This window comes from Mytilus galloprovincialis, chromosome 1 (genome assembly GCF_965363235.1).
Source record: "Mytilus galloprovincialis chromosome 1, xbMytGall1.hap1.1, whole genome shotgun sequence".
Classification (NCBI taxonomy): Eukaryota; Metazoa; Mollusca; class Bivalvia; order Mytilida; family Mytilidae; genus Mytilus; species Mytilus galloprovincialis.
In genome coordinates this window covers 50,774,857-50,792,837 of record NC_134838.1, presented here as the reverse complement: position 1 = coordinate 50,792,837, position 17,981 = coordinate 50,774,857, and the positions used below count along the sequence as shown (strand labels likewise).

Genomic DNA, 17,981 nt, shown 5'->3' with positions numbered 1-17,981 from the left:
TTATGAAAATGGTGATCACCGAGACACATATATGTGTAGGCTACATCTATAATATTTACCATCAGTGCGGACATTAGCCAATTTTAGGTAAATCCTTGTGTAAAAACCAGTGAACTAGTATGCCATTTGCAACAATATTAGCTGTTTTCTGGTTCAACAAAATAATATTCTAGTATTAAAAAAAATATTAGAGTATACTGTTTAGCACCAGGAATTCAATTAAGCGATACTGGGGCTTCTAAAGAAGAATGAAAAGAAGCTAGCAATATGCTTCAACTTTGAACAGGTACATTTTCAGATGTAAACCATGACACGCTAGTGAAAACCGGGGAATACGACATCACGCCCAGCATTCTTAAAAGTGTACGCAAATTTGTGAGTGTTTACAATCCCATTTTTTTTCACTGTTTGTGTGCTATGAATGGCTAAGGAATTAGCCTTGTATTTAGCATTACAACATCAGAAATTGTAAATGAATGAAAAATGTGAACAATCATTAACGAAAAGATCATTGAAAATTCATCTGCAGTGCTATAAATGTGGTGAAAAAACTCATCAAAAATAAAAGTCTTTGAAAATAGACTGCTGTATCCCCTCTTCAGCACCATCTATTTATCAGTCAAGAAAATCTTTAACTTCATATCATAAGATATTAATATGAAAATATAATAGAATTGATCTTTTATAAAAATTACATTCATACATATCGAAGAGGTTAAACAGGGTATAGAAATATGGTCGTCCATTGACTTCACGAACCGGCTTTTAAGAGCTGTGTCCGTTTGGTTGTTGATGATGCATAATTACGCATCCACATACGATAGGAATGGGGGAGTTAATTCTGATGCGTCTTTTAGGTAGAACGACACTCCTTCTGCACGGTAAAAAGCCCTTGCTTTCTCTGAGGGATTCATAGATGGCTTCTTGCAAAGTAAAACGAATGCTCCTATCCATCATATATGCTCATTTCTCATTTGTTATCGAAATTCCCGCCCTTTATCTGCCAATGAGATTAATTGTTAATTTGATATCCATGAAACATTCCACTGGACGTTCAATAGACTACAATTAATCATAAAAATATATTGCTCTTAACACTATACCTACTGTTTTTCGCAGACAAATCGAGATTGCTCATCACATGCGCTATCATTCCACAAAAACTCCAAGTTGATATGCACATTTACACAATCTTCCCCACCATTTACATCGTTTGGTTCTCCATTAGCCCAATTAAATAGAGTGACATTTCTATTATCACTCGCCCATACGAAAGTTCCTTCATCATCTTTGTCTTTTCCACCGATCCAAAAAGCTTTGAATGAAATCAAAATTGAAATCAATGACTGCGCATTGTAAATATAGCGGACGGCTGACGCGTTCAAAACTTGTACACCGAATGTTCAATATATTTAATGAATGGCTATTATCTATTTTGAATTTATTGAACCATAAAACTAATTTTTGACTCTTCACATTGAATAATCCGCAAAGAGGATTATGTAAAATGTGAAGAGTCAAAAATTAGTTTTATGGTTCAATAAAATCAAAATAAATTATTGCCATTCATTATAAATAAATTGCTATCAAAAATAAGGCTCAACGAACTTTTTATATTATGTATATTAACAATAACAACGTACACACATGTTGGCGTATGAATACACAACGTCAGAGTGGGCGTGTCGCCATCAAAATTGACAACATTGAAAATAAAACTAATAATTTTAACCAATTAGAAGACAGTAAAAGCACTAAATTTATTTATTAACGTATGTATGTTCATGCTTAGAGACGTGTTTAAAAATTAACGTTTGTGTTCAAAATATTCAAGTTCTGTTTTAATTAAAAATGAAGATAGTCGTTTGTTCGATTTTCTATCCTTCCAATTAGCAAATTCAAAAAGAAATTCTTTTAACCATCTCTGTGTCATGGGCCACTTTTGGGCCATTTTTTGTTACTCCGTTCAGTGCCACGGGGCCACTTTTAAGCCATTGTTTTTTTCTACTCTGATGCGATGAAATGTACTATGACGTAACGTCATTGTCTGTACTTCTTTGAAATGCACAAAGCGCGCCAAATTCATTAAATATTGTATTATTTTGGAAGAGTGCGTATACTAAAAACGCAACGGATAAATAGTTTATCAATAATATAATATATTTTTCTGATCAAATTATGCTTTATGTCTCTTATACATATTTTTTCTCTCTCAAACCTCAGTTTAGCTATCATGATTTAGTTTGCTTTCATCATTTTCTATCTTTTATTTTCTGTATGCCCGCGTCACACTGTCCCGATTTTTACGCCGATGGCAACACGATTATGGAAATTTTCAAAATCGGGACTGATCGTATCCAGATCGGACTATTCGTAGTGCCATCTTTAACCATCGTAGAACCATCGGCCACTTTTTCTAGCCTTCGGGGACAACTTCGGGAAGGGTTCTAAATTTTTTAACATGTTAAAAAATCCCCGAAGGTGCGTCCGATGTTGAGGGTTCGTATTGAGTTCGTATCACCATCCTGACCATCGTAATGTCACCGGGAATGCATCTTTGAACATCGTATTGCATTCGTGGTTCCATCGTTTCCATCGGGCAGTTTTGACATTACGATGTCTACACGAATGAATCACGAAGCTACCCGAAGGTCTTACGATGGCAACACGACTTCGTGACGACCTCGTAATCCCGTCGTGATGCCATCGAATAAAAGTACGAAGGTGACAAGATGGAACTACGACGGCAGTTAATCCAGCTAAATGTAAGTTAATTTTCGCGCTTAAATACATTTAAAGTGCCATGCGCGATATGCCCTGGTCAGTCTAATACGACAGTTGGTCCGAGAACACAATTATTTCGTAGTGCATTTCTTTTAGAACATATTGTCCTTGTATTGTAGTTCCTGAGAAAAATGTGACGAAAATTTTCAACTTGGCTATCATGTGTAAAATCATACAAGTGATCGGTAAACGGGAAGTTGTCAAGTGATCAATCTGAAAACACATCACACGGTAAAGCTGACTTAGATAAACCCTGAAACCAAATTTCAGAAATCCTTGTATTGTAGTTCCTGAGAAAAATGCGACGAAAAATATTCATGGGACAGTATACCCCCCTTTTTTTGAAAGCGGGGGTATAATTATGGGTGATTATTGAGACTAGTGCAAACATTTAACAGTTCAAACAAGGCAATGTCGAGCGTGACATCCCCTCGTATGTAACATATTGGGGACAAATATGGACACTATATTTGTTAATGACACATGCAGAAAATGGTGAATACGCATATTTGATACATAAACTATTTTTTTAGAAATCAACCAAATTAGTCAGTAACTGGAAATAACCACGGTCTTCCGTCTTATGATTAAACCAAAAATTAAATGTACAATATAATGTATATATTCAATATTGATCAAACAATTTAAAACGCGTGATGCCTTCGGCATATAATTTAAATGCATCGTAAGCTGTACACGACGTCTTTTAGACATCGTATGGCCATCGCGCCATCATCGTAAACCATCGTGTAGCCTTCGTGATCCATCTTGTAGGCTTCGGCTGAGATATGAAGCTTAGATACCGTCTTCGGTTAACCTTCGTATGTCCATCTTTTGCTATCGTATATACTTTCGGCACCCTCGTATAGACTTCGTTATTCATCGTACTTGCTTCGGTCACTTTTGGGTATTTTAACGAGATCGGGACCAACTTCGTACGAACTTACAATTTTCGCATTCTGGTGTCCATCGTATATAAAAATCGGGACAGTGTGACGCGGGCATTACCAAGTCAGAACTTTATTTGCCAGTCGATGTTTTGTGAACATAAGTTTTTGAGTTACTCTAGAATTTCTCGGAGAAAATATAACTTACTGTCACTCATAGAGCTAGCTATGCCACTGATATAATCTATCTCTGATTGTGTATCAGGTTCTGCAAGTTTAGCGTCATGGTTCATACACGCTTGCTGAAACAGAGTACAAATCAAAAACTGATAACACACTTTGTATGGACTTTTGGTGTATTATGAAGTTGTAGTAAAACAACTTAGTTGAAAATTATTGAAACGTATAGCTAGGGTATTTAAAAAATCAAGTTAATATTTAATAGCTTAAACGTGTTTTAGATTCACATTCAAAATGACAAGACCAAACTGTTGGAAGATAAAATGTTCGAAAGCACAAAAACAAAAAGGGCCCAAAACAGAACATCTAAAACCTCCTAAGGTCAAAAGAATCCCCTAAATGTCGCTTAATAATAAATCATATAATATACTTAAGATAACTCTATACAGTAAAAAAAACTATAGACTTACAAATGGCTTAATTCAGTTTCTAATTCTAACATCAGACTCGGACTTCTTTTAAACTGAGTTTTACTGTGCGTATTGCTGTGTGTTTGTTTATTCCACATTGGTTAGAGGTGTAGGAATGGAGGAGGGTTGAGATCTCACAAAACATAAATAACCCCATCGCACTTTTGCGCCTGTCCCAGATCAGGAACTTCTGAACGTTGATAGTCTTGAATGTTTCTTTAAATTTTGATTTATTTATATGTTTCGGAGTTTAGTGTGTCGTCCATTTTCATGTACATTATTGTTTAGTGGCCAGCTAAAAACCGCCTTCGGGTGTGGGATTTTTTCGCTGTGTTGAAGAACCATTGGTGGCCTTGTGCTGCTTTCTGCTCTTTAATTGGTCGGGTTGTTCTCTCTTTGACACTTTCCCCATTTCCATTCTCATTTTTATTCTTATACTTTCATTATGACTCGAATAGACAAAGCAAGTTGTGATTTAACGATTCCGATTACATATGTTACTACGGCAATAAATTCTCTTCAAAATAGTCTTTCCAAATAATAATCAACTATTACAGATAAATGTTAGGGCCTAATACATAGTGGTAACGTTACATATACAAGATAAATTTTGATGTCAATAATACGGTTAGTTCTGCAATTATTTATGTTGCTATATACAAATATGTGTGTAAAAGTGAACTATGCCATATTAATATACAAGCACGTTTCTATGTATCCTACTTCTTTTATTTGACAACAGTAATATTTTATCTAAAGGTACTACCCGGGCAACTTCCCAGTCAGTGGCTGTAAGGCTGAAGAAATAGCAATTTGAACCTTGAAGATAAGACCATCCACTTTCACATGGAGCTGTAAAATATATATCAAATTTTAAGAAACAAACGCAAACAATAAATTAGTATTTTGTTTTAGGATGTAATCATAGTAATATTTGATGACAAACAACACTATCTTCATCACTTCTGCACACAACTTTTGTTTATAAAAATAAAATACATAATTATGAAAAAATCTTGGTATAGCAAGCGGAAATAATTATTTAGGTTTGTGTTGAACAGTTATTATCCTATGTCAAATAAGCGAGTAGTTAGTCCTAACAAGTTATTATATCCACATTAATAATGATAACCTTCTCCCGCCACGTATTGTTGTGTTTTTTTTTTGTTTTTTTGGGGGGGGGGGGAGGGGTAGGGGGTTATCACTTATTGGTGTGCCTTTTAAATGAATTCCATAAGATATCTGGTTAGATTTAATTTCAATTAGAGTATTGGTTAGGAACGAAAATAGGTTTATGCATTTTCTTTAAGGTTTGAATGTCATACTAAGTATACGTTGTAATGGAGGCTGTGTAAACTTAAATGGAAGCAGTACTAAGAACAATCTTGCAAACACGGGTGCAGATTACTAGTAATCAAACAATTATCACAACATTATTTTTTTTCTCTTTTCTTGAAATTGATAAAGCTAAAACTTCAATAGAGATAACATTATTAATTTTGAAAAAAAAAGACGACTTTTAAGTGTTTCGTCAATATTTAAAAAAATCGTATTTTGATAGCAGAGACAATTGTGCATTATATATCACGTGTTCTCTAGGGTTTTATACCGAGTGTGCCCTAAATTTATTGCAACAAGCTGATTAAATTTTTTTAAAACATCTTCATATAAGGCCCAAAATAATATGAAAAAAATTGGCATTGATAGATATCTTTGATTTTCGATAGGAGGCTGGTCTTTGGGTTTGGATTTGGATAATCCTGTAAGTTAGTATTTCGATTATTTTTTACATTTTAAAAACGGTAAATTTATAGAAAACGAACATATCAATACTATTTCAGGTCACCACAAACGTGATGACTACTGGGCTATGTATCATGCAATTTTATTTTATCTAAATAAAATGAATGATCCCATGTATTCAAAATCTGTTATAAAATAATCCTTTTAAGTTTGAATGGATAAGTAATTTTGTTTGAATTTTTTTCAAATATCTGAATGTAGAATATTAGATATATAAAAGTATGATAGTTTTTTAAAAAAATCAGAACAAAAGCTTGTTTTATGTATTTACGTATACCAAAATATAACAAAACATCCTGTATTTTGATTTTTTTTTAATTTGGGATAAACAGGTGCAGGGGAGGAAAACAATGGTCCTGCCTTCGTTTTAATGCGGATGATAATTAGAATAAAAATGTTGCAAAAAGAACAAAACCTAAAAAAAAAAACGCTTTAGCCGACTGGTGATACTTAAAATAGTACGTAAAATAAAATTAATGCTTCCTAATTTGAAAAACAAAATATCAACCTCTTATCTTTCAAAATGATCATTACTTTTTCGAACATATGGGATTTTCATAACACTTGACTTTTTCATTATATACTGGTCTTACAAATTGCTAAGTGTATTGTCATTAAGATTGTTTGCTGTCAAATGTTATCAACTTAACAGATAGGTGAAAACATTAGAATATTCAGATATATAGGTATGATTAAATTCAGATAGTCAACTATAAAATTTGTATTTAGCTTTTCAAATGACCTTTGATTTTAGTATATCCATTACCAAATATTTTTAATATTTTCAAATTGGAATGGGATTTTTTTCAATTACTAGGTTTATTGCTTTCAATTATAACGCTTTAAAAAAAATTAAGGTGAACAAAAACTACACTTTTCATTTGGGATGTATAGTAGTATTAACAATGTCTTCAATTCATTTGGGATTTTCATCAAACCAAACGCTACATTATAAACTGATCTTACACATTGCAAATAGTTTTCATTAAGATTTATGGTAGATAAGTTTAGTAGGTGACAAAGTGACTTAATTTCCAGTTGGTATTAAATTCAGATAGTCAACTGTGAGAAACCTTTAAGTTTTAAAATAACCTGAAATTTTCTTCATTTTCGACAATTATCTAAAGTATATTAATATATTGTACAAAATGCAAAATTTTACTTCATTTCAAGATAAACTGTTTGTTTAACAGGAAAATTATATACAGTCGTACATCCAAGCCCGAGAAATCACATCAAAATGATTTTGAGCTTATCATCTGCACCACTTAGAAAACACCATAATTTCAAATTAAACTGTCACTCCAATTAAAATTTATTAGTTGCCAGGAACCACATGTTTTGTTATCCAGATTCACAAGTGACAATTGTTGCATAAATGAATTAATAGTAGATACACAGCAATGATCCAAAAGTGTGTCTATTAAGGGTCTTTCCCCTACACGAGGATAGACCTAATTGTTTTTCTAATGATTTTTTTTTCTTCTAACATTTTTTTGACAATCAATCAATCAATTAAAGGATGGGGATGAGCTTTCAAAGTATTATAGTAACAACAACTGAATGTATCTGTAATGAACTTTATTAATCTGTTGTATTTTACCATCATTATTAAAAAAGTAAAAGTAAAATTTAGATTCAATGACCATGATGATCTCAATTTCCAGTGCTTATATATAAAATTCAAGTGCAGCACCTATGAAAAATAATGCATTATTCAAAACTATTGTATTCTTAAAACCTTGCTTCTTCTCTTTAATATCTGATGAGGTCATGTGTAGATGTCAAAACTAAAATCAGAATATTTACCATTTACTTCATCATTAATGTACTTGAGGGTTTATCAAAAATTTACGCACTCGGATTTGTCCTCTCTATTATAGCAATTAGATTTGCCTGGTCATTAATCATGCATATTCATGATATTGGTACACAGGTAACTTTTATCGATAGATAGTCTAATCTTCTGGAGTTTCGTAAACAACAACGTTAAACGATATAATTATACTACTCCATACTGTGTGACCTCACGTGTGTTGTAAAATTTGTTGATTGATGCACGTGGCTATTCTAGTAAATGAATAAATCTACAAAGAGAGAGCACTTTCCATTTTCATCAGCTAAGAGTCGATTAGCCTTTTTGAAAGGCTAATGCTTGTAGTGGATAATTTCTTGTTAACATACTATATAGTCAGCATACTATATAGCAAAATATCTTTTCTATCGATCATCGCGGTGGGAAGTCGTCAAGAACACAGTATTATTTTATTTAGGGGATTCATTCTATACGGTAGGCACTTAAAGTTAACCATCGAGGGACGTTAACTACCGAGGGTAGTAATGAATATTCATCTTTACCGGATGGTTGACAGCGATGTCAATAAAAACATGAGAGTGATTACCGTGTGTCAATGTCATATCAAATTAATTCAATTTAATTGTTAGAAATACTGTTTTCTGCAGAAATTTCAAAAATAAATAAAATTGAATGGAATGGAATGGAATTGAGCTATGTACAATACAGTAAATATAAGCAATTAGAAATAGACGGTAGACAAGCATATTTTGCCTATTGATTCTTTTTTGCATGCCTATTTGGTTATATTATAATGCACTAATTGTTTTGATACTGTTTAATGTTTAAATAAGACCTATATGTGAACCATTTATGCTATTTTAATATAAAGATCAGATTCACACAGGATCATACAGTTCGAGCTAACTATTTTATGTACGAGAGCTATTACTAATGTAACGGTGATGCTGAGATAATTTCCCTTTGCTAGAAAATGGGATGACGCAAAATGAACAATATCACTGTGCAAGAACGGAAGAGAAAAGTGAATATATAAATCAAACTGTATTGGGATGATTTGGTAAACGTTTATCTAACTTACTGGATATTTTATGGAAGATTTTGGCATTTGTATAGAGGAATTATACCTTTTCAAATAAACTTGGGGGAATAATACACTAATTATAGAATTTTTGGCTAATTAAACGAACTGATCTTGTCAAATATACATTACATTCATAGTCTTTTAATGTAATTAAATGCGATGAGTGTCACTATACCCTGAAATAAGATTTTGATTACAACGATTAAGAAAAAATCCTAATTAATTCAAATGCAATATTTCAAAATGCGAGTCTTAATTAATGTCGCAATAATAAAAACCTCGCATTAATTTCTGAATTTACAGACATCTGTACCGTGAGCGTACCGTGATCTGTTAAAGTTTTTTTATAATTAATTCCGGTGTCACTTTGTCTCTTTTAGAGAGTTGTCTCATTGGCAATCATGCCATATCTTCTTTTTTTTTATATAATAAAACAAAAACCTGAACGACTTTACATCATAAATTAAAATGCATCCTAGTCGTGATGGAGACAGAGTCAAATGAACAAATGGACTAGATGAAACTGAACGAAAAAAAGAAAGAAAACACCAATTTGATCTGATACGAGAAAAGATTATATTTGCTTCGGCTTTTTCCATTTGCGCCAATCTGCACCTAATTAGCGCCTATTTGTTTTTATTTCTTTGCGCCAAATTTATTTTCTTCATTTGCACAAATTAACAGGTAAACACAAGTCATGAGGCATATAAGATGTATAGAATTTATTTATATAATAACAAACATATTCCTTCTGGCTTTTTGCCACCTGCCACTTGCTCACACGTGACGGGGAGGAGGAGGGGGATTGTAAGCAGGATAAGTTCATTGTAAAAGTTTTAAAACTGTGTACATCACACTTGAAGTAGCACTTTATAAAATAAGATTGTAACAGTTTGACATAAAAAGCACATTTGCATATGCACAAATCTTTTTTAACTGAGTATTGTCATGCAATACTTCTATTGAACTGCAACCTTGTGATATCTTCCCTACAATAAAGCATCCCCTTTTTTATTAATAAAAAACTTTTCATGTTATGGTACATTTGCTGCCACGTTGAGAGATCTGATTATCATTTTTACAAGTTAATGCCTGTTTTTTTCTTTATGGCATCGGTTCCATATATGAAAGTAAATGTTCGGGTACCAGAAGTGTGATTAAATGATGATATCCATGAGCTCAACATGTGTATATATACACATTTATCTATATTGTAGCTTGTGTTCATTGAACTGCTGCGTTTGGTTAAAAAAAGTTTAATTTTATCATCTAAATATATCAGACCTAACCTTTCGAATCAATTTGGGACAAAGTAAAAAATGTCAATGTGCTCAAATGAAAAAAAAAATATGCTTTTTCAAAATTAGCGTAATTGTCATACGTACATTCACCGATCATATATTCCTGGTTAGATTAAAAAATAATATATTATTTAGATTAAGAAGTACTTTAAGAAATTGATTGATTGTTGTTTGTCATCAGTACAGCCGCAAATATTTCAGACAAGTTCACGGAGAAAACTAAATAATGAATACAATAGGGAATGTTACTGGTCAAATAAATGTCATCGGTCATTCAGAGTGAAGTATAGATACGAAACTTTGGACTGCCGATTGAACATAGTTTATTTTGATAACAACCGCCGGTAGGAATAGACAAATACGGTTGATAGACGGTATATAGGAGCACTATAGTGTAGGTTAACCACATACGGTAGGTATAGACAAAAAACTGTTGATAGACGGTATATAGGAGCACTAAATTCTATGTTAACCACCGACAGTAGGTATAAAGAATTACTATTGAAAGACGGTATATAAAGGAGCACTATATTTTACGTTAACCACCCACGGTAGGTATATTCAGATACTTTTGACAGACGGTATATATGAGCACTATATAATACGGACCATATAATACGTTATATTAACCATCGACGGTAGGTCTAAATGAAAACTGTTGATAGACGGTTTATAGGAGCACTTTATTGTATGTTAACCACCGACAGTATGTATAGACACATAATTTTAATAGACAGCATATACATTTTGTAGGAGCACTGTATTATACGTTAACCACCGACGGTAGGTATAGACAAATACTGTTGATATACGGTATATAGGAGTACTGTATTGTTTGTTAACCACCGATGGTAGATATAGACAGGTACTGTTGATATACGGTATATAGTAGTACTATATGTCATGTTAACCACCGACGGTAGGTATAGAAAATTGTGTTGATAGACGGTATATAGGTGCACTGTATTATGTTAACCACCGACGGTAGGTAGAGAAAAATAGTATTGATAGACGGAATATAGAAGGACTGTATTGTATGTTAACCATCGACGGTAGGTATAGACAAATACTGTTGATATACGGAATATACATGTAGGTGCACTGTATTATATGTTAATCACCGACGGTAGGTAGAGAAAAATAGTATTGATAGACGGTATATAGAAGGACTGTATTGTATGTTAAACACCGACGGTAGGTACAGACAAATACTGTTGTTCTACGCTATTTAGGTGTACTGTATTGCTTGTTAACCACCGATGGTAGGTATAGACAGGTATTGTCGATAAACGGTATAAAGGAGGACTATAATGTATGTTACCTACCGACGGTAGGTATAGACAAATACTGTTGATATACGGTATATAGGAGTACTGTATTATATGTTAACCACCGACGATAGGTATAGACAAATACTGTTGATATATACGGTATTTACATGTAGGAGTACTGTATTGCTTGTTAACCACCGATGGTAGGTATAGACAGGTACTGTTGATATACGGTATATAGTAGTACTATATGTCATGTTAACCACCGACGGTAGGTTTAGAAAAATAGTGTTGATATACAGTATATAGAAGTACTGTATTATATTTTAACCACCGACGGTAGGTATAGACAAATACTGTTGATATACGGTATATAGAAGTACTGTATTGCATGTTAACCACCGACGGTAGGTATAGAAAAATACTGTTGATATACGGCATATAGGAGTACTGTATTGTATGTTAACCACCGACGGTAGGTATAGAAAAATACTGTTGATATACAGTATATAGTTGCACAGTATTATATGTTAACCACCGACGGTAGGTAGAGAAAAATAGTATTGATAGAAGGTATATAGAAGGACTGTATTGTATGTTAAACACCGACGGTAGGTACAGACAAATATTGTTGTTACTAGACGGTAGCTATAGACAAATACTTTTGATATACAGTATACAGAAGTACTGTATTATATTTTAACCACCGACGGTTCGTATAGACAAATACTGTTGATATACGGTATATAGAAGTATTGTATTGCATGTTAATCACCGACGGTAGGTATAGAAAAATACTGTTGATATACGGCATATAGGAGTACTGTATTGTATGTTAACCACCGACGGTAGGTATAGAACAATACTGTTGATATACGGTATATAGGAGTACTGTATTGTATGTAAAAACCGACGGTAGGTAGAGAAAAATAGTGTTGATAGACAGTATATAGGAGGACTGTATTGTATGTTAACCACCGACGGTAGGTATAGAAAAATACTGTTGATGGCCGGTATATAGAAGGACTGTATTGCATGTTTACAATCGACGGTAGGTACAGACAAATACTATTGATATACGGTATATAGGAGTACTGTTTTGCTTGCTAACCACCGATGATAGGTCTAGACAGGTACTGTTGATATACGGTATATCGGAGTACTATATGTCATGTTAACCACCGACGGTAGGTATAGAAAAATAGTGTTGGTAGACGGTCTATAGGAGTACTGTATTGTAAGTTAACCACATACGGTAGGTATAGACAAATACTGTTGATATCCGGTATATAGGTGCACTGTATTATATGTTAACCAACGACGGTAGGTAGAGGAAATAGTATTGATAGACGGTATATAGAAGGACTGTATTGTATGTTAACCGCCGACGGTAGGTACAGACAAATACTGTTGTTGTACGGTATATAGGAGTACTGTATTGCTTGTTAACCACCGATGGTAGGTATAGAAAGGTACTGTCGATAGGCGGTATAAAGGAGGCCTATATTGTATGTTACCCACCGACGGTAGGTATAGACAAATACTGTTGATATACGGTATATAGGAGAACTGTATTGTGTGTTAATCACCGACGGTAGGTATATACAAATACTGTTGATATACGGTATATAGGAGTACTGTATTGTTTGTTAACCACCGATGGTAGGTATAGACAGGTACTGTTGATATACGGTATATAGGTGCACTGTATTATATGTTAACCACCGACGGTAGGTATAGACAAATACTGTTGATATACGGTATATAGGAGTACTGTATTATATGTTAACCACAGACGGTAGGTATAGACAAATACTGTTGATATACGGTATATAGGAGTACTGTATTGTTTGTTAACCATCGATGGTAGTTATAGACAGGTACTGTTGATATACAGTATATAGGAGTACTATATGACATGTTAACCATCGACGGTATGTATAGAAAAATAGTGTTGATATACAGTATATAGGTGCACTGTATTATATGTTAACCACCGACGGTAGGTAGAGAAAAAAGTATTGATAGACGGTATATAGGAGCACTATATTGTATGTTAACTACCGACAGTAGGTATAGACAAATACTGTTGATAAACGGTATACAGGAGCACTATATTGTATGTTAACTACCAACAGTAGGTATAGACTAAAACTCTTGATAGACGGTATATATAATAGCACTATATCGTATGTTAATCACCGACGGTATGTATAGAATCCGTTTAAACAGGTACAGGAAAAACTAATGTCTGTTACCGAACAATTCCCACCGTGTTCACATGGGGATTTTGAACATGGCGTTACTTGAAAAGAATAAATATAGTAGTTGAATGTAAACATCAGAAGACGTCGTATGAATGCTAATGAGACAACTCTCCGCCGGAGACCAACTGACATTGAATATGCATGAGTTGTTGTGTTCTAACCTTTTTGTGGTTAAATAAAGCAGAAAGAAAATGAGTTGCAGTAATAAGATCGCCCAAAATAGTCATGTTGCCTTCGGTTTCAGAATCTCCAACTCTGTGTAACAGAAAAACGTATGAATGTATAGGTGAATGTTTCTGAATAATGCAATACTTGTAATTTCTTTCTTTATATAAATATTATTCGTTTGCTCATTCATGTTTCTAAATTTCAGTTTCTTCACCAGATAGGTATTTATGGTAGCCTTCGTTAGATATGTTTTGATATTGATGAAATTAAACTAAATAATAAAATTGTTTCTCCTATTCTATTATAAATAGAAAGAGATGTCCGGTATACGTCAATGGTAATGTAATAAAATCACAAAAATAACATGAATAACAAAAGATATTCAGATGGCTTCCATAATAAACAGGTTTCTACACAGCATATCAAATCAACTGCCCCTAGTCTATTTAAAAGTAATGCATATTTAACAGCAACAAGCATTGCACAAGGTCATGCTTTTTAATTCTATCTTTGACGTATTTACACTAAACTGAAGTTTGAAGTCTTTGAGATTATGGCTTATTTCTAGTCAATAAGTATAAAATACCACATCTCCTTACTTACGAAATGAAATATATGTTTTATTCCGTTTTCGTTTGTAAAAGTCATTTATCAAATTGTTTGCAGTCAAAACATTTTATCCTCTAACATTATCTGTATTAAAACAATAAATTATTGTACAGATAAATAAAGACTAATTATCATATTTTGTTTTATTCTATAAAATGAAAATAAAACACACAAAAACGATTCTTAAAATTACACAACATTACACATGTTTCAGTTTCACCTTCTTCATGATAGATTTATGTATATCATTACATTTAGCATTCCTTAGCCAAGCAACAGAAAGTTCGATAAACAGTTTCGATTTGAAACAATAATATCACATGATTGAAGTGTTTCAATCAAAAGATCATTAGCTTAAAAAGTCATCGCCTGCGAAAATTGATTATGTTTTGAAAGCAATATGCATTTACAGATGTTAACCTACCTTGATTTCCAGAATTTGTGTCTCCTGTAATAGAAAAAAAGCGATGTCTAATTATTGAGCGTAATTGTTTGAGTGATTTTTTTTTTAAATGATAATGCAATTGAATTTTTTTGTACACATAATAATCATTATAAAATGATCAAGAGCAACAGTGTCACTACGCCATGACATCAAACTGGCATTGCCTTTATTAAAAGTGAACACAGGACCTCCTTTATAGGCATATTGAGATAAGTCATTCCGATTGATATTTTATAGTCTGTCTTTCTATGTTGTGATGTTACACTATTGTTCCAGATTAGGGTGAAGATTTGGTACCATTAAAACGTTTAAACCCGCTGCAATTGTTTGCACCTGTCCTAAGTCAGGAATCTGATGTTCATTAGTTGTCGTTTGTTGATGTAGTTCATAAGTGTTTCTTGTTTCTCGTTTTTCATATAGATTATACCGTTGTTTTCCACGTTTGAATGGTTTTACACTAGTAAATTTTTGGGGCCCTTTATAGCTTATCGTTTGGTGTGACCCAAGGCTCCGTGTTGAAGACCATACCTTGACCTATAATGGTTTACTTTTATAAATTGTGACTTGGATGGAGAGTTGTCTTATTGGCACTCATACCACATCTTCTTACATCTATTTACAACTTAATTGTATTCCACAGCCAATCTTATTCCAGCTGTTTACATCAAATACTACCTAAGTAATTTAAACTTAAATTGAAATCCAAAAGTTATTGTTAATTCCTGTTTCAATTGTATTGGTATATTTGAAATAACCATTCTTACTAACTATGGATACAGTAATTTGTTTGGTAAGGGTAATATCTAAAGATTTAAATTCATATTATTTTTTTTTAATTTTTTTTTAAATTTTTGCATTGTTTTGATATTTCTTATTTTTCTTGTATTTTTGAAGTTCAAATTATTCAAATTATGACATTAACGGATTAAATTGTACTGCACCAATAAAAAAAAAACTTTTTTTTCTTTTTTTTTCTCAATTCAACTTTCAATCAATAATCCATTTAAAAATAAAAAAAAACACGTTATAAATTTCCTGCGTCCGAAGCGCTTTTCTGGATTTACCTGTATTTACCTGCATCAGGAACGCTCAACGGCAATTTTTTTTAAAGCCAGGGATATATAAAAACCGAAACAGTTGAAGACCTATACGACGACAAAAGACCTAAAAAAATAGTAAAATCCATCTATAGTCAATTTGCCTGAAGGAGTTGAAACCTTAGTTTTTTTTTTATCAATTTCAAAAGTTAGAGAGAGGCAATTCAAGCTGATAAATGTGTTGTCTGCTCTATGGTCGGGTTGTTGTCGCTTTGACACATTCCCCATTTCCTTTCTCAATTTTATTCGAGGCATTTGTGACTCTTTATAGAAATTATTTGTTTTGAACTGTGAATATGCTTAAACAAAGGATAATCCTTTACGCAGAATATAATGTACATTCGTTCTTCACAATTATGGAAAATCAAATCCTATTCCTATTTCATTGGTAGAGAGCATTTGGTTTTTCCTAACTAAATAGTATTGGTAATTTAGGCTCACATATAATGCGACTAATTAAGAAAGGGTCTGTACTTTGGAAAAGTCATATTCATCGATTTGATTCAAACTTTCATATTTTATTTATAACACACTAAAAAGAATGTCTAAACTTAAAGTTTTTAGTGACGGACACATTCCAGATTGTCATGCTTTTTTTGGCGGAAACAAAGTTTTGCCTCTGAATGCATCTGTCACGTTTGGTTGCTATTCAACCTCGTACTTTATTCGGCAAGTTTAACCTTTTTGATTCGAGCGTCACTGATGAGTCCTTAAATAGACAAAAGCGCGTCCGACGTACACATTTAAAGCCTGGGTTCTCTGATGCAATTATTGACCAGAGATATTAAAAAAAAATCTCAAATGTTTTACTTAAACGGTAACTTCCTAAAACATAGCTTAAACGTTTAAGGAAAATGCTGAGAAAAATGGGAATTTCTTAAATGTTTCCTTCTTTACGTTCCGTGCGGAAAAGAGGGGTGTGTGATTACGCTCAAAGTTAAGCATGAACTCATCCAAGACGAACACATATTTTATTCTTTAAAACTAATGTTCGTCCTTTCTATTATGAAATGAATATCAATAGTTGCCTCGCGTAAACCACGGATTTGACTATTTCAGGATAAACAATAATTTGGACTAAATGTCAATGGCCTCCCATTTAAAACAGTTTGTGTGGGCGTCCAAGTATTTTGTTCGATTTCTTTTCATTATATACAGTAAAGTAACCGTAAAAAAATCCCTCATATTAAGGTCCACAAAACAGTTTATGCAAATACATGGACTAAATTAATATAACAAAAAATAGGTGAGAAGACGAAATTATCCATCGCTTATCTCCGAAGACTGCCGACGGTCATATAATCCGATACATGCATGAATGTAAATATGAATTAACAGACAAACATGTGCAATTTTTCGAGGTTTGTTTTATTTCATGTTATAGCTTTAAATTTATGTAAATCATCGTATTAAAAGTTTTAAAATTATTTTTTGTGGGCCTTATCAGTAAACGAACTGATTATTCCTGGTGGCTTCCTTGTTTCACTTTTCAATGTTGAAATTTTGTTTCTTTTTAGTGAATAAACATACTGAACACTTGCTTAATACATGCGCTACCTATCTCCACTAAAGGTGAAATTAAGGATTGCATGAATACGGAAAAACTGAGTTGAATTATTGACTTGCGATGTTTTTATCTTATTTTTACAAAATGAACCAAACTGATTGCTAGTAGAGAAACATTATTTTTTTATTTTGCTTTTCAAAACATTTTAAACAAAACAAAAAATCAGATTTTTATTTCTTGTCAAAATCGTAGCTACATATAACATGTATAATGGTCCTTTAAAAAACAATTA

General features: G+C 32.8%; 1 protein-coding gene across 1 annotated transcript in view; it reads right to left on the bottom strand.

The window, feature by feature from the left end:
* LOC143077521 (salivary C-type lectin 2-like) overlaps window positions 1-17,981 on the bottom strand; it is a 55,327-nt gene that overhangs the window by 10,465 nt on the left and 26,881 nt on the right. The window contains exons 3-6 of the mRNA XM_076252975.1: window positions 15,065-15,088; window positions 5,088-5,173; window positions 3,880-3,973; window positions 1,108-1,315 (exon numbers count right to left, since the gene is read on the bottom strand). Of these exons, the coding sequence (XP_076109090.1) occupies window positions 1,108-1,315; window positions 3,880-3,973; window positions 5,088-5,173; window positions 15,065-15,088 (412 nt within the window). The remainder of the gene's footprint in view (window positions 1-1,107; window positions 1,316-3,879; window positions 3,974-5,087; window positions 5,174-15,064; window positions 15,089-17,981) is intronic.